The following is a 17,568-nucleotide window of genomic DNA, read 5'->3' as shown; positions in this document are numbered from 1 at the left end:
GATGTTTGCATTTGTCTTCTCAGCTTGATGGAGTTCTTAATGACCAGCAAGGCCCTGTCCACACTGCTGACTGGATGGTTCTCTGTGACACTGGTGGGACTCATTGATCCCCATTTATTGTGACTAAGTCAGTGTGGCTTCACAGTCTGTAGTGCCTAGTTTCAAATTACTAACTACCTAATTACCTGACTACTCATGGAAGACTAGAGCCACCAAACTCTATCCACAATGTTACATCCTCAACTAGATTTTACAAATGGTATGACTTGTGAGACCTAAAATGTTTTTCTGTATCACCATTAGAGATCTATATCTCTCATGGTTTTGGCGTCATCCCAGGCTTCAGGGTCCTTCTACTACAAGAGAGAGATAAACGTTTTCTTGAAGCTCTGGCTACCAAGGCATGCCTCAAGAATAGTTTTGTGCCAAATTTATGGCCAAATAGGCAGTAGTGTTTCAGAACTGAATATGAATTGCACACACTCATGGATGGTCCTTATTTGTTTGTTTTTGAGACAGAGTCTAGCTTTATTGCCTGGGCTAGAGTGCCATGACATCAGCCTAGCTCACAACAACCTCAAACTCCTGGGTTCAGGTGATCCTCCTACCTCAGCTTCCCGAATAGCTGGGATGTAGGGGCCCACCACAATACTCAGTTAATTTTTCTACTTTTAGTAGAGTCAGGTCTCATTCTTGCTCAGGCTGGTTTTGACCTCCTAAGCTCAAGTGATCTCCCACCTCAGCCTCCCAGAGTGTTAGGATTACAGGTGTGAGTCACCACATCCAGCCTGGATGGTCCTTGTTGAAGACTGGACTTTTGAAAAATAAAGGGGTAAAACTCATGGTCTGTAAAAAGCAATTCTATCTGTTCTTTTTACTTCCAGTTGAAATTCTCCAGCTTGTTTTTTCTCATAGATATGTCACAATTGAAGTCTAACAACTAGCTAAAATCTAGCTTCATGAAAAAATAGAAACAAAGCCAGGTGCAGGGGCTCATGCCTGTAATCCTGACACTCTGAGAGACCATATAGCAAGTGGCTGTCTTGAGTTCAGGAGTTTGAGACCAGCATAAGCAAGTGTGAGACACTGTCTCTACTAAAAATAGAAAAATTAGTAGGGTGTTGTGTGGGTGCCTATAGTCCCACCTACTTGGGAGGCTGAGACAAGATGATCACTTGAGCCCAGGAGTTTGAGATTGCCGTGAGCTATGACACCAGGGCAACAGAGTATGACTCTGTCTTAAAAAAAAAAAAAAAGAAAAGAAAAAGAAACAAGTTGCCTATTGCTTTTATTTTTTCAAGGGGCAGACACAAAGTTCCTTCTAGAATGAGACAAATATGCAATGTAGCAAGCATTATGCAATTTAACTTTTTTCTTATTTTTTTCCTAAACATTATATATGGCTGAGTCAAAAAAAAAAAAAAAGCTCATAGAACCTAATAAGTGATGAGAATAGTTACTATGACCTAGCCATGTTCCCTTTTGGGTGCTCTCAGATATTTCTAGCCATAAATTTGTATAAACATAATATTTACTTAAACATAGGATGCGGAATCTTCTAACACTAACAGTTAACATTGAGACCCCTATGGAATTGTTTATATAGGCAGTGGGCAGCCTGAATGTTCACACCTCACCAACACAAAGTTACATTACATATGACCCCATTTATCTCCTGAAATGGGAACCACTTCATATTGTAATTGTTGATTTCCCATGTATGGGAACTCCTTACCACTTTCTGTGATAAATTAGGATTTCTACTCAAAGGAGATAGGAATAACATTTTTAATGAGCATTCTCTAACTCCAGAAATTTCTTAAAAAGAAAACTTAATTGAGGTTTGGCACCTGTAGCACAGTGGTTATGGTGCCAGTCACATGCATCAAGGCTGGTGGTTTCAAACCCAACCTGGGCCAGCTAAACAACAATGACAAATGCAAAAAAAAAATAGCTGGGTGTTGTAGCAGGTGCCTGTAGTCCCAGCTACTTGGGAGGCTGAAGCTAGAGAATCACTTAAGCCCAAGAGTTTGAGGTGCTGTGAGCTGTGATGCCACGGCACTCTACAAGGGCTCACAGGAGTTTGAGGTTGCAATGAGCTAGGCTGCTGCCATGGCACTGTAGCCTGGGGAACAGAGTGAAACTCTGTCTTTAAAAAAAAAGTGCCATTTGGGCGGTGCCTGTGGCTCGGAGGAGTAGGGCGCCGACCCCATATACCAGAGGTGGTGGGTTCAAACCCAGCCCCTGCCAAAAAAAAAAAAAAAGTGCCATTTGGGCAGAGGTCTGAAGCAGAAAAAGGAGTAAGCTGTGTGGATAATGGGGAAAGTGGGTGCAGGCAGAGAGTAAGAGCAAGTCCCAAAGCCTGAGATGTGAAGTTAGAGATGTGCCTGGGTGGCACATGGAGAGTCTTGCAGGTGGCCCTGCAAGGACTTGGAGATTTGCCCTGAGTGAGAGGAGAAGCCACTGAAAGGTTTTGAGGAAAGGGAGGACATGATCTGACTTAAGGTTTACATTTATTTAATCTAATAGGATGAAGAGGAACCCAAGGATGAAGATTTCAGCCCTGATGGGGGTTATATTCCACGAATCCTTTTCCTGGGTAAGGCACAAGATCTTAATTGGGGATCCGTGATGTAGATGGAGAGAGAAATGAATCAAGGCCCTGATTCCACCTGGTGAAACTACTGGGCTGGCCAACACCAAAAACAAACAAAAATTTCAAGAAGGAGTGGAGTTGTGGATGCCAGAATTGCAAGTTTGAAGGAAAACTCTTCTCAGTACTACTTTTGTGAGCATCTGTTTATCCAGTTAGTAGTCATCTGAGCATCAGCTATAGGTCAAGCACTGCGTTAGGCCCTACAGGGACAGAGACAGTTGCAATCCCACCTCCGTCCCCACAGTACAGCTGAGGCAGTGGAACAGTAGAACCAGACAAATGCCCACAAACAATTTCATAAGATAGTTAATGACCACCTAATCTTTGCTCAGTATTCTGCTAGATTTATGGAGGCTATAAATAAAAATGTATGATCCCTGCATCATCCAACAGAAAGGAAGCAGAAATGCAAGAAGTAAGTGGGTAAGATGATAGACTGCAAACGGCCTGGCGTACCATGCATACAGTGTTTGAAGAAGTACCTGTCTATCGTAATAACTGCAAACCCCTGCGCCGTTTTGTCTATAACAGATCCCAGTGGCAAGGTGCATCCTGAAATCATCAACGAGAGTGGAAATCCCAGCTACAAGTATTTCTACGTCAGTGCTGAGCAAGGTACAGTGATGGTGAGAGAAAGGAGGGCGGATTGCTGCTAGATTTGACCAGGATGGATACCTCCCAAGGTCTGTGGTAGGAAACTATCACATGCTAGCTGGGCTGCTCCTCCCTGTCTAGTTTTTGGCTAGATCCTACAGAAGATATAGGAGAAAGACAAAAAGTGAGCCCTTTTCTCTAGCCACTTATAGTCCACCGGAAGAGCTGACTGACCCACAGGAAACTATGCAGAACTGAGGCCCACAGAGAGAGTCGCTTGCCCATGGTCTCATAGTTAGTAAGTTACAGAGCCCAGGATTTGAGTCCAGAACTTATTTCACTGCACGGCTACTATTCTTTGTATAAGAGTTTAGAGGAAGGGTGAATACCATTAGTTAAACAAGTTTCACAGGTTTCATAGATACCAAACTTTAATTGGATCTAGAAGAATAAGAATTAGTCTCTGTAAGATAGAAGGAGGACATTTCAAGCAGTGGAGGTAGGAAGGAAGGAGGATATAGCCCAACACAGAGAGTCTAGAAGGCTTGCTAGAGGAAATGATGACTCTTGAAGAATGAGACCTGGTCAGCAGCAGAGTGGGGAAAGCGTGTTGCAGGCAGAGAGAAGAGCGGCAGCACAGACGGGGAGGTTGAAGCCACATCAGTCATGCTTTTTGTGCATGATCATTCTGGAGGCGTGGGTTGGAATTCATGCCATGTCTTGGAATACATGCCATGTATTGTCACTGTTTTCCTTCCTTGTTCCCCTGATTGATAAAAGGGAATTGTTTGCTAAGTTGCCATGTGTCCTCTATGCCAGGTTGTTGATCACTTTGTTTTGAGTCCTTGGAACTCTCATTCACAGAATAGGGAGGGGAAAGAGGTCTGGAAGTGTTATCACCTCTTTCCCCTGGGTAAAAAGAATGTCATGTTCCTTAACCAAATGCAGATCACTGGAGTCTGATATTAGAGGGCAATTTTCCACATGGAGAAGGACAGCTGGGCTATAGGCCCTCAATTCTTGTACCCAGAGATTCATCTTCCCTTTAGAATGTCATTCAAGTTACCAGTGCCATCTCCACCTGGCATGGATGTGAACACAAGACCCTCAAATCTCCCATAGCTCAGCTGACATGAAACTAGAACATTCAAACATGGCTTTACTAAACGCACCAGCAAAACAGTAGGGAAATAGCAGACTACGTGATCTGGCTCTTACGGGCTTATCCATTTGCTTTTCAATATTTACTGACATTGGCTCAGTCCAGCTCCTGGCCTGGTAGGAGTGCTGTTGTACTACCATCTCTCAGGAACCTATACCAAAATAGCTGCCCTTCTTAAAGTCTGAATCCATACGAGGGATACCCCAAGATAGACAAGAAGTTTCATCTCCAGTTCTACCCAAGCCTTCCTTCCAGGTTTCTCCTTTTTTTTTTTTTTGGCCTAAGAACTTGGCTTCTTCCATGGATAGTTGATACTGGAGATGACCGCCCCCTTCAGTGGAGACCATCACCACTCCCAGGACACACACACATCATTGTAACCCGTAACCTCCACAGGAAGTGAAATAAAGGCAACATTCATCCAAAAGATATAATGGGATGAAAGGAGAGTGTTTGCTCTTTCCTCGTGTCAAATGAGCACCCACAATTGAGGACCGGGAGAGGGTGAGCCAAAGCGGCTGCCAGTATTTTTGTAGGACTTCATATTGATAAAGCACTTTTATTATCCATTCTCTCATTTAAATTTTACAATAATCCAGTGTTGAGGAAGTTACGTGATCTCATGAATGATTTTTGCCAGGGCTAAAATCAAGAACTAGATCTTGTACTTCTCTCATATTTCTCCTAAAACATTTAAACGTCTACATTGGTTGGCAGACATCAGATATTAAAGATGTACTTCATGTTCCCCCACCCCCAACTTTTATTTCACAGTCGTTCAGGGGATGAAGGAAGCGCAAGAACGGCTGACGGGTGGAGCCTTCAGAGACAAACATCTTGAACATGAGTTGTAACTTGAACGTATCCCTTCTTTCATCAAAGTTAGCGTTCTGGAAGGAAAACAGCAGGGGAGGGGATATTGAGGAATCACCCAGGACGATTAAACCGCGCTCCTGTCTACACCGGGAGCAGCGCTCTCACTGTGGAAGAGTTCTGCTAACCAAAGCTGCTCTGCATGTTTGCGGATCTGGCAGACCCTGGCAGACTTTCTTCTCCTGCTCCCTCTCACCTAAATGTCCATCTGTCATTGAATGTAAAGAGTGAAATCTTTTGACACAAAACTTGAGCCCCTTGGAGGTTTACTCCTCACAGTTGAGTATTTGAGTCTTTTCCCACTTCCTCTCACTTTATTCACCTTAGTGGTGAAAGGAGACCAGTAGCATCTTTTCTACAATGTTAAAAGTGCAGAAATAGCTTATCAATTTAAAAAAACAACAACAATAAATCCTAAATGTAAATCAGTAATTCTGCCCTCTATCTAGGAGAACAGCCTGTTTTTTTTTTTTTTCCTCCTGGGAATAATTGTGGGCTTCTTCCCAAATCCCTGCAACCTCCTTCCTCTTCTCTGCCTGGGCCTCCCTGTCTGCACGCACATGTGTGCGGGAACGGCTGTGTGCATGGACTCAGCTCCAGCTGGAAGCATGCTTCCCCTCGTTACCATTGGAGAAACTCAAATCTTCCAGCCCTAGGTGTAGCCACTTTGTCAAGTCAGCAACTGTATTTTTGTACTGAGGTTAATAAAAAAGATAAAATATTGTTCCATTAAACATTAATAAAACTTTAAAAGGAAGTGTGTCGTGATGGCCTTTTTGTTATGGAGAATGGATGGGGGGGAGGGGTGGAGATCACTTCAGGAAGAAAACTTACCTTGCAGACCAAATCTAGAAGTCCTAATTTGGGACTCCTCTTTCTCTTCCTGCACCTTCTACATTCAAATGAGCACCAGGGCTCTTCCCCTGCCCCCTGCTCCTTCCTTTTAACATGCCTGAATTTCCTCTGTCTTCACTGTTAATATTTTGCCACAGGGCAGGCTTTTTCTCTTTCCAAGACTCCTTGTAGTAACACAGCCTCTTGCTTATTGCCTCTAATATTATTCTACCCTTTATCTTTTCAAAACACAAATGTGACCACATCACTCCCTTGTTGCAATTAAAACATTTCCGGCTGAGCGCCTGTGGCTCAAGCAGCTAAGGCGCCAGCCACATACACCTGAGCTTATGGGTTCAAATCCAGCCCAGGCCCACCAAACAACAATGACGGCTGCAACCAAAAAATAGCTGGGCATTGTGGTGGGCACCTGTAGTCCCAACTACTCTGGAGGCTGAGGCAAGAGAATCGCTTAAGCCCAGGAGTTGGAGGTTGCTGTGAGCTGTGTGAGGCCATGGCACTCTACCGAGGGCCATAAAGTGAGACTCTGTCTCTACACAAAAAAAAAAAAAAAAAAAAAGGAAGGAAATTCTGACAAGTGCTACAATATGGATAAACCTTGAAGACATGCCAGACACAAAAGGACAAATATTGTGTGAGTCCACCTATATGAGCTATTTAGTCAAATTTGTAGAAAGAAAAGAGGAGTAGTGTGGTGGCTGGGGGATGAGGGGAGGGTCCACAGAGTGTTAGCACTGAATGGTTACAGAGTTTCAGTTTGCAAAAATGAAAAAGCTCTGGAAATGGAAGATGGTAATGGTTGCACAACAATGTGAATATATTTAATACTACTGAATTTAACACTTTAAAATGGTTAAAATGGGCCACGCGCAATGGTTCACACCTGCAATCCTAGCATCTGGGAAGTCAAGGAGGGTGGATTGCTTGATCTCAGGAGTTGGAGACCAGGCTGAGGGAGAGCGAGACCCTGTCTCTGCTAAAAATAGAAAAACTAGCTGGGCCCAACAATAAAAAAAAAAAAAAAAGAAAAGAAAAACTAGCTGGGCGTTGTGGCGGACACCTGGAGTCCCAGCTGCTCAGGAGGCTGAGGCAAGAGGATTGCTCAAGCCAAGAGTTTGAAGTTGCTATGAGTGCTGATGCCATGACACTCTACCCAGGATGACAGAGTTAAGATTCTGTCTCAAGAGCGGTGCCTGTGGCTCAGCGAGTAGGGCGCCGGCCCCACATGCCGAGGGTGGCGGGTTCAAACCCAGCCCCGGTCAAACCGCAACAACAACAAAAAAATAGCCGGGCGTTGTGGCGGGCGCCTGTAGTCCCAGCTACTAGGGAGGCTGAGGCAAGAGAATCGCGGAAGCCCAGGAGTTAGAGGTTGCTGTGAGCCGTGTGACGCCACAGCACTCTACCCGAGGGCCGTACAGTGAGACTCTGTCTCTACAAAAAAAAAAAAAAAAAAAAAAAAAGATTCTGTCTCAAAAAATAGAAATAAAAATAAATTTAAAAATGACTAATATGGTAAATTATATATATATATAAACCACAATTAAACTGACTTCCCAAGGAATAGCTTCAAGATAGTTCATTCCCACCCTCCTCATCATGTTTACCATTTCCCATTTTACAGCAAAAACAGCACACTTCTTACTCTGAGTTTTAATATGGTACATTGTTCTATCATTTAAAAACCTCTGGAGCATCGAAGGGAAACTGAAATATTACTATGCTTCCTTTAGAGGCTTTTTACCTTGCACATAGTTCTATCCTAAGCATAGTTCTGTGAAGACCAAAACCTGACATTAGAAATGGGGCAGTTTGCATTGTTTGGGGATATTTCAAATTCAGCCATAGTAAAGTGGAAGTGAGGACAATTTGCTTCTTCCCATCCCCAATTATTATTTATTCAAGAAGGCATCAACCTGAGGGCAAATTCTAAGAGAGCTTAGAATTTTGAAGTCATCCATTGCTGACAATCTTCACCTCTTAGACTTAGAATTTATAATCGCTTGAATTGGAATTTGTAATATTTTAGCATTAGAATTTGGAATAAGACAGCTGTCATAGGAATTTGTGTTAACATGTTTGTTTACATTGAAACATGAAGAGTTATGATATTGCTTCTTGGCAAAGACTTGAACTTCCCTAAAGAAAATATATGAGTAGCTAATAAACACATGAATGTGTATGGTATCATTAGTCATCAAAGACATGCAGAATAAAACTACAATGAGATACTATTTGTCATCTATTAGAATTGCTAAAATTAAAAAAAGAAACCGAAGATACCAAGAGATGTAGAGGAAGTGGAGCAACTGGCACTCTTTTTTTTTTTTAGAGACAGAGTCTCACTTTATGGCCCTCGGTAGAGTGCTGTGGCCTCACACAGCTCACAGCAACCTCCAACTCCTGGGCTCAAGCAATTCTTCTGCCTCAGCCTCCCGAGTAGCTGGGACTACAGGCGCCTGCCACAACGCCTAGCCATTGTTGCAGTTTGGCCAGGGCTGGGTTTGAACCCACCACCTTCAGTATATGGGGCCGGCGCCCTACTCACTGAGCCACAGGAGCCACCCGCAACTGGCACTCTTAAGATTGCTGGTGAGAGTGTGGAAAGGTTCAGCTACTTTGGAAAACAGTTTGGCAGTGTGTGGTAAGCTGCAGTTACTGTGTAATCCAGAAATTCCAGAATTATATGACTATCTGGATTTATATGACTATATGGATTATATTTATATGGAAAATATGATTACAATATGCTGTATTATATGGATTATATGAGGGTCACATGGGCACTGTGTGACCTACCAACAAATAAATGGATAAATTGTACGATAGTCAAACAAAGGGGTACTAAGAATAAAAAAGAACAAACTACTGATACAAGCAACAACATGAATGAATCTCCAAAACATGCTGAGTGAAAAAACAGCCCCCGCCCATACATCTGTAGATAGTTTTAGAACAAGCAAAACTTATCTATATAGTGAGAAACCAGACTAGTGGTTATCTGGCATTGGGGGTGGGAGTGAGAAGGAATTGAGCGCAAAGGCACAAGAGGGAATGGAAATACTGATTGTGATGGTTACACAGGTGTATATATTTGTCAAACCTCACTGAACTGTAAACTATACATACGAGCATCTTATTGTGTGAATTTAAAATCCTTACCCAATTCTCCAAAATAAAAGCTTTCTGAAATAAAGTCAGACTTAACTGATTGAACAGTGAAGACTGGGTTGGCTAATTAGGTATTATATAAGACTTTACCATATTTTTGATTAAAATATGCTTAAAGCGGCCAGCACCTATGGCTCAGTGGGTAGGGCGCCAGCCCCATATACCGAGGGTGGCAGGTTCGAACCTGGCCCTGGCCGGCTAAAACAGCAGTGACAACTGCAACAAAAAATAGCCAGGAGTTGTGGGCGCCTATAGTCCCAGCTACTTGGGAGGCTGAGGCAAGAGAATCGCCTAAGCCCAGGATTTGGAGGTTGCTGTGAGTTGTGATGCCACAGCACTCTACCAAGGGCGACAAAGTGCTTAAAGCACATGCTAAGATAAATGCATTTTATCAAAGCACGTTATATTGTATTGGCAAAGATTTTCTTAGCACTTTCTGAGGAATTTGGATTAGGCAAGATACCTCTAAGGCAGTGGTTCTCAACCTTCCTAATGCCTCAATCCTTTAATACAGTTCCTCATGTTGTGGTGACCCCCAACCATAAAATTATTTTCGTTGCTACTTCATAACTGTAATTTTGCTACTGTTAGGAATCGTAATTTAAATATCTGATATGCAGGGGTTGCGACCCACAGGTTGAGAACCGCTGCACTCCATCCAAAGGGATGATGGGTCTGTCACGGTGGTTTCCCCAACATGCCTGAAGGATAGATATCTTGGGTTTTCCAACCAGGCTCTGACACTTGTCTCCTTTGAACACGCCAGTTAGTGTCTGAATTTCAATTTTGGCATCATATGCATGTATGTGATGCCTTTCTCCATGGCTCAAGAAGACACATAAAAAGCAATCGCATCCTTGTGGCTAGAAGTTGACACCTCATGAATGTTGCGCAGTAGTTCCTCTGCTTTAAGATCCTTAAAGCGTGGGCGGCGCCTGTGGCTCAGTCGGTAAGGCGCTGGCCCCATATACCGAGGGTGGCGGGTTCAAACCCGGCCCCGCCTGAACTGCAACCAAAAAATAGCTGGGCTTTGTGGCGGGCACCTGTAGTCCCAGCTACTTGGGAGGCTGAGGCAAGAGAATCGCTTAAGCCCAGGAGTTGGAGGTTGCTGTGAGCTGTGTGAGGCCAGGGCACTCTACCGAGGGCCATAAAGTGAGACTCTGTCTCTACAAAAAAAAAAAAAAAAAAGATCGTTAAAGCGGCTTGTACACATGGGGCAGAGCCAGCAGAGAGGCCAGTGCTCTCCATGAGAGAATGTCTCCCAGCCTTCAGGATGGTACTCGACTTGGGGAAGGTAAACCCTCACCCTGCTGCTTTTCTTTTTTTTTGGCCGGGGCTGGGTTTGAATCCACCACCTCCGGCATATGGGACCGGCACCCTACTCCTTGAGCCACAGGCGCCACCCACCTGCTCCTTTTCAATAGAGAGCATCTTAGGACTGGACCAGAAGCAAGACTCTGTTCCATCAGCGAAACCCCACAGGCCCTGGACAGACACATGCAGCTCCTCAGGGAAAGATGGTAACCTATGTTTACATGTCTCAAGTCTTCCCAGTGGGATCCCATTCCCTTGCATATTGGATCACCCAATGCCCAAACAAAAAGCTTTGAAATATGAAAATTCCTTTTCAGCCTCAGAAAGACTGACTTTGAAAAGAGAGTTGATGGCGGCGCCTGTGGCTCAAGGAGTAGGGCGCCGGTCCCATATGCCGGAGGTGGTGGGTTCAAATCCAGCCCCGGCCAAAAAAGAAAAAAAAAGAAAAACAAAACAAAACAAAGAAAAAAAGAAAAGAGAGTTGAGTTGGTATGGAGGCCGAAGACCCAGAACTGCTTTTACTCAAAACCAGGTGATTGAAGTGCTAGAAAATGTCTTTCGAGTAAACTGCTATCCTGGCATTGATATCAGAGAAGACTTAGCTCAAAAATTGAATCTAGAGGAGATAGAATTCAGATTTGGTTCCAAAATCGGCGTGCAAAGCTGAAAAGGTCCCATAGAGAATCACAGTTTATAATGGTGAAAAAAAAACTGAACACAAATTTCTTGGAATAGATAGAAAACTAAACATGTGAAATTATCTTCTAATTGCAGAGCAGGACAAATCAATGGAAATATGAAGTGTTGAAAATGTGATTTTTTTCCTGCATTTAATCTGAATATTGTCTTTTTTTCCTGAAAATATATTGTAAATAATTACTATTGTAGCATGGTACATATTCTATTTGGGCACTTTTAGTTATAAGACTTTTCCTATATATTTTAGTAAACGTGTTTAGAAAAGATGGCTATTTTTTAAGTGAGCAAAGTTAATCTAATATTAGTTTGCTAAAATCAATAAACTCATGACTAAGTGATTCTATAAGATTTCATTTACAAAGTGTTTCAAGTAAAGTAATGAAGAACAAAGGTTAGTTTCTCCTAACCACATTTTGAAACATGATTATGCTTAACTATATTGTACAATATGATTTATTGTTGAATGTCAGTTTCTCTTGATTTATGGCATAAAGCAGTGACACATTTCTCACCATGTATCAAAACAAATCCCTATAGCATGATAGTTTCAAGTTTTTTATAAGCAAATTCATTATGCCACAGAAAATATAAAAGTATCAGCTCTCAAATTTATATTATGTACAAAAGTATTAAGCTACAAATAAATGCAAATTTTTAAATAAAAAAAAAAAAAGATTGTTAAAGCATCTCACCTCAAATCCTAGATCTGAAAACCTGCAGATAAGATTGTCTCTGTCTGCAGCAACTATGGCTCAGTAGGTAGGGTGCTGGCCCTATATGCCGAGGGTGGCGGGTTCAAACCTGGCCCGGGCCAAACTGCAACAAAAAATAGCCGGGCGTTGTGGTGGGCACCTGTAGTCCCAGCTACTCGGGAGGCTGAGGCAAGAGAATTGCCTAAGCCCAGGAGTTGGAGGTTGCTATGAGCTGTGATGCCCTAACACTCTACCCTTTTTTTGTACAAACAAACAAACAACAAACAATTGTCTCTGTCCGCCCTGGTGCCCTGCCTCCCGCCTTTCTGGCAGTGTTAAAGGCCAAAAGAACCTCTCATGATTGAAGATTAAAGCAATTCCTCCTCTCTTGTGGTCCATTTTGTACTCTTCTGCTGGATCTTTTCTAAACATATCTCTTTTATAGAAGGCATCTGTTTCTGTCATGTTTTGTTCCCCACCTTTCTATGCTAAGTGTTCATTTTGCCAAATTTCTTTGGCTGTTCTACTGTCATTGTCTTCATTCACTGCAGTACCTATAAAAATCTGCCCTGCAAGCCCCGGAGAGCCCCTTTGCCCAGCTCATTGCTGCCCAGTTTGCTGGACACCCAGAAGCCTTGGCTTCCAGAATCTCGGCTCTTCAGAACTTTTAATGCCATTGTTGAAAGCATCGTTATAACAAGCTTGCCTAAAGAGTTATTTGGCTTTCCAAGAGATATGACTTAGTTTGAGTTACTATTTACTATTACTTAGGATCCCAACATTTTACTGCTCTATAGCCTTGACTGTTAACTTGTAGAAAACGAATAAGAGACAAATGATTTCTTTCTCAACTACATAACCTCAAAGATTATGGCTTTTTTGCCTACAAGTCATTAACCAGTTTGTCTGTTTTCTGAGATAGGGTCTTGCTCTATCGCCCCAGCTTGAGCGCAATGGTATCATCATAGCTGACTGCAACTTCAAACTTTTGGGGTTGAGTGATCCTTCTGCCTCAGCCTTCCAAATAACTGGGCGTACAGGGTGTGCCACTACACCCAGCTAATTTTTCTATTTCTGTGGAGATGGTCTCAAACCCCTGACCTCAAGCAATCCTCCCACCTCAGCCACCAAAAGTGCTAAGATTGTAGCCCAGAGCAACAACATCTGGCCCATTAAGTGGTTTTATATCTGGTTTGGCAATCTTATTTCAAAATTCCTTTTTGACATTGACAATGTATGATATAGGTAAGTTTTTTTAATCCTCCTTTGAATTGGTCAGTTACCTTGCTGGTCTTCATTAATGAGTTAATCAAAACTTTGGTATGTGCTCAGAATCTGTTTGAGAATTAAGTTTTTAACATTTTGAGAAGGACATGTGACATTTAAAAAAGTGGTTAACTGAATCCTATCTCTGTCTAGTCATAAAGAACATTCTTTTTGAGACAGTGTCATTATGTCGCCCTCCGTAGAGTACTGTAGCATCACAGCTCACAGCAACCTCAAACTCTTGGGCTTAAGCGATTCTCTTGTCTCACTTTCCAAGTATCTGGGAACACAGGTGCTCACCACAATGCCTGGCTATTTTTTTGTTGCAGTTGTCATTGTTGTTTGGCAGACTTGGGCCAGGTTCAAACCTGCCAGCCTCAGTATACGTGGCTGGCACCCTAGCCGCTGAGCTACAGATGCAGAGCCATAAAGAACATTCTTTTTTTTTTGAGACAGAGTTTCTCACTGTGTCACCCTCAGTAGAGTGCTATGGAGTCACAGCTCACAGCAACCTCAAACTCTTGGGGTTAAGTGATCTTCTTGCCGTAGCCTCCCAAGTATCTGGGATGACAGGCTCCCACCACAACACCCAGCTATTTTTTTGTTGTAGTTGTCATTGTTGTTTTTTGCAGGTCTGGGCAGGGTTTGAACCCTACAGCCCCAATGTATGTGGCTGGCACCCTAACCATTGAGCTATAGGCGCTGCCCCATAAAAAACATTCTTGATGTGAACCAAAAATTGTAAAAGCCTCATTGAAAGATACATTTTCAATAGAATTTTACTTTTTGTGTTTAACGATTAGCATTTGTAATGTTTTGTTGTTTTGATTGGCATAGTAAGAATTCTTGTGATGATAACTGAATCTGGAAGAAAAAATTTACACACACACACACACACCTCTCCCCCCCTTGAGACAGAGTCTTCCTCTGTTGCCCTAGGTAGAGTACTGTGGCATCATACATAGCTAACAGCAACCTCAAACTCTTGGGCTCAAGAGTTCTTCTTGTCGCTGGTGCCCGAAACTCAGTGGGTAGGGCACTGGCCACATACACCCAGGCTGCTGGGTTCAAACCCAGCCCGGGCCAGCTAAACAACAATGACAACTGCAACAGAAAAATAGTTGGATGTTGTGGTAGGCACCTGTAGTCCCAGCTACTTGGGAGGCTGAGGCAAGAGAATTGCTTTAAGCCCAAGAGTTTGAGGTTGCTGTGAGCTGTGACGTCACAGCACTCTACTGAGGGCGACATAGTGAGAATCTGTCTCAAAAAAAAGAAGAGCTCCTCTTACCTCATCCTCCCCAGTAGCTGGAACCACAGGCACCTGCCACCATGCCCAGCTAGTTTTTCTATTTTTGATAGAGTCAGAGTCTTGCTCTTGCTCAGACTGGTCTCAAACTCCTGAGCTCAAGTGATCCACCTGCCTTGGCCTCCCAGAGCGCTAGAATTACAGGCGTGAGCCAGTGCACCTGGTCCCAAATTTTATGCTTTAGTTTAGGTTTTCCAAAAAGTGGAGGCTGAGATGAGGCCTTCTGCACTGGTCGTATATTTAGGGATTCTAGGAAGCAGAGTGAAGGATGAGGGAGAGAGCCCAGGAAGGATAGCCAGATGGGGTTTCTGATTGAGCCGATTGTCCTGATTGGTCAAGGAAAGCCCTAAAGGAGTTGATTTCCAGAGAGGTTGAACACACAGAGGTAAGAGAGAGCCTCCTGAGCAAGAGAGAGAAGAGTGTAGTTCTGGGGAGGTGTCCTTAGGGGACAAATGTTGCTGGTTACCACAGAGACGACCAAAGCTAGGGTGGAAAACCATACAAAAGTTGTCCAAGACAACTTCGATTCTTATATTAATAGTTAAAGGAAATTTTAACATTTTATTCCAATTAAGTACATGTTTTTACCGTAGAGCAATATGACATGGTGATCAATGAGAGACTTGAGCATATAAATGGTTTACATTAGGTTAAAATTCTGTTGGTTGAATGAAAGAAACAAGTTCAAAGAGAAACAGAATGATATAAAGTTTCCAACTATTAAGAATAGCTTGTGTATATATGTTAGTTTTAAGTGGATGATGTGGGTATCAAATGTCTATGGTACTTACAGGGGATACCTGTAACAGTTTTATTTTAAATGTTAATATTCACTGTATACCAGAAATTGTGTTCTTTGTAGATATTTATATGATGAAACCTTGAGACGTCAACTTAAAAGTGTGTGACAGGGTACATAGTTTTCTGAAATTCTTTCCAGGATCATGTAAGCAAAGAAGTTTCAAAACAACTGATTTCAAACATTCCTCACTTGGCAATACAAACATTTAAATAGCACAGTGTTCAGGGAACTATTCTAAATCCTCCACTTTTATTAATCCTAACGACAACCTGAATAATTTTTTTTTGTTTACCATCACCTCTGCTCTACAGATAGGGAAACTGGGGCACAAAGTAGGTAAATAATTTACCTAAGCTGGCAGTTAACAGAGCTGGGATTTGAACATGAGCAGCTGGCTTCTGAATTCATCTTTTCTTTGAAAAATAATTTTTTTTTAAATTTTTGAGACGAGGTCTTTTTCTGTTGCCTCTGCTAGAGTGTAGTGACATCATCATAGTTTATGGTAACCTCAAACTCCTAGGCTCAAGCAATCTTCCTGCCTCAGCCTCCAAACTAGCTGGGACTACAGGCATAAGCCACCAGGCTCAGCTAATTTTTAAACTTTTTTTTGTAGAGATGGGATCTTGCGGTTGTCAAATTGGTCTCGAAGTCCTGGCCTCCAGCAATCTTCCTGCCTCAGCCTCCCTTCCCAAAGTTCTAGGATTATAGCCACGGCAGCCAACTGCATTTCTCATTTGTAAATAAGCCATTCCTGGGCTGGCTGTGTCCCTCCAGCCCAACCTCCCTTCTTACTCTTTCCTTCACGTTTTTCATGCTCCCCTCTGGCGTCTACCTTCACAGCTCCCCCCACGCGGTTCCTCTTATGGTAAGGGAAGAAGCTATAGGGTTTGGAAGTCAGTGAGAGAAGTTCAGCTGGCAAAATGATTTTATCCATTTTTTTCGTGTGAAGTAATTCTGAAAGTTGTCTTTCTCGATTCATACTTGCATGGATAACACCTGATCCAATCCTCCAGACGCAGTGGATACCATGTACCAATTAATACCCTAATATGCCACTGGCCAAACTAATGTATTTTTGTACATTGTTTTAGGACCCCTAAAGGATTACAACTAGTGAAAAAGAGGAAATGGAGGAGGGTGCCTGTGGCTCAGAGGAGTAGGGCGCCAGGCCCATATGCAGAAGGTGGTGGGTTCAAACCCAGCCCTGGCCAAAAACTGCAAAAAAAAAAAGAGGAAATGGACCCCAGTGGTCCTGACAGTGATCTTTCTTACAGAGTTCCTTATCGTATATACGTAAAAAGCACCACCCTCCTTACACGCTAGAAACCTGACACCCGTCTTTGACATCCCCTTCTAACCTCACCTTTAATCATCAATTACTGTTCATTTTTTCTCTGAAATATCTTTAAAAGTTCACCCCCCTCCTGGTTATGGATGACATGTGCTCCCATCCCATTCATATGTCAAAGTCCTAAAACCTGATGCCTCAGGATGTGACTGTATTTGGAAGTAGGGTCTTTAACGAGGTAATTAAGTTAAAATAAAGCCATAAAGGTGGGCTTTTGTCCAATACCACCAGTATCTTTATAAGAAAAAGAGACTAGAACATAGAAACACACAGGGAAGATTATGTGAAGACAGAGGGAGAAGACAGCCAGCTATCAGCCAAGGAGAAGCCAGCCACCATCTCAGACTTCATGCCTCCAGACTTGAGAAAATAAACAGCTGTTGTTTGAGCCACCCAACCCAATCTGTGGGACTTTGTGACAGTAGGTCTAGTGAACTGATTCACTCCTCTTCCTCCCCACCATCACTGCCATGTTCTAAACCACCAACATGTGTTCTCTGTACCTCTGAAGTGTAAGGTCCATCAGGGCAGAGCCTTTATGTGTCTTTTAGTTCACTGTTGCATCTTCAGAGTCTACTCTAGAACCTGGCATGTGCGCTCTGTGTGTATTAAAGTCCAATAAAGTCCAGAAATAGTTCAAAGGAAGGAGTGATTAAATTCTCTACAAGTAAGAGGGATGGGATGGCAGGATAAGTAGGAAGTAGTTTTTGAGACAAAGGAGGATTCTGAAGAAGGCTCCTAAAGGGTCAAGTGCAGTGGTTCGCATCTGTAATCCTAGCACTCTGGGAGGATGAGGCAGGTGGGCTGTTTGACCTCAGGAGTTCCAGACCAGC

At 42.8% G+C, this 17,568-nt stretch overlaps 1 protein-coding gene and 2 pseudogenes across 1 annotated transcript in view; 2 read left to right on the top strand and 1 right to left on the bottom strand.

Annotated features, from left to right (window-relative positions):
• The window catches only part of TXNDC12 (thioredoxin domain containing 12), a 29,570-nt gene extending 23,528 nt beyond the window's left edge, over positions 1 to 6,042 (top strand). Inside the window, exons 5-7 of the mRNA XM_053576483.1 lie at positions 2,530 to 2,599; positions 3,188 to 3,271; positions 5,187 to 6,042. Coding sequence (XP_053432458.1) covers positions 2,530 to 2,599; positions 3,188 to 3,271; positions 5,187 to 5,266 — 234 coding nt within the window. The 3' untranslated portion in view covers positions 5,267 to 6,042. The remainder of the gene's footprint in view (positions 1 to 2,529; positions 2,600 to 3,187; positions 3,272 to 5,186) is intronic.
• A 2,870-nt stretch (positions 6,043 to 8,912) lies between these two features.
• LOC128574729 (caspase-6-like) lies at positions 8,913 to 16,366 on the bottom strand (annotated as a pseudogene).
• Positions 10,563 to 11,637, top strand: LOC128575123 (homeobox expressed in ES cells 1-like; annotated as a pseudogene).
• Positions 16,367 to 17,568: the final 1,202 nt, after the last annotated feature.

This window comes from Nycticebus coucang, chromosome 22 (genome assembly GCF_027406575.1).
Source record: "Nycticebus coucang isolate mNycCou1 chromosome 22, mNycCou1.pri, whole genome shotgun sequence".
Classification (NCBI taxonomy): domain Eukaryota; kingdom Metazoa; phylum Chordata; class Mammalia; order Primates; family Lorisidae; genus Nycticebus; species Nycticebus coucang.
Note: the sequence above shows the minus strand (reverse complement) of the source record. Positions and strands in the feature narration are given on the sequence as shown.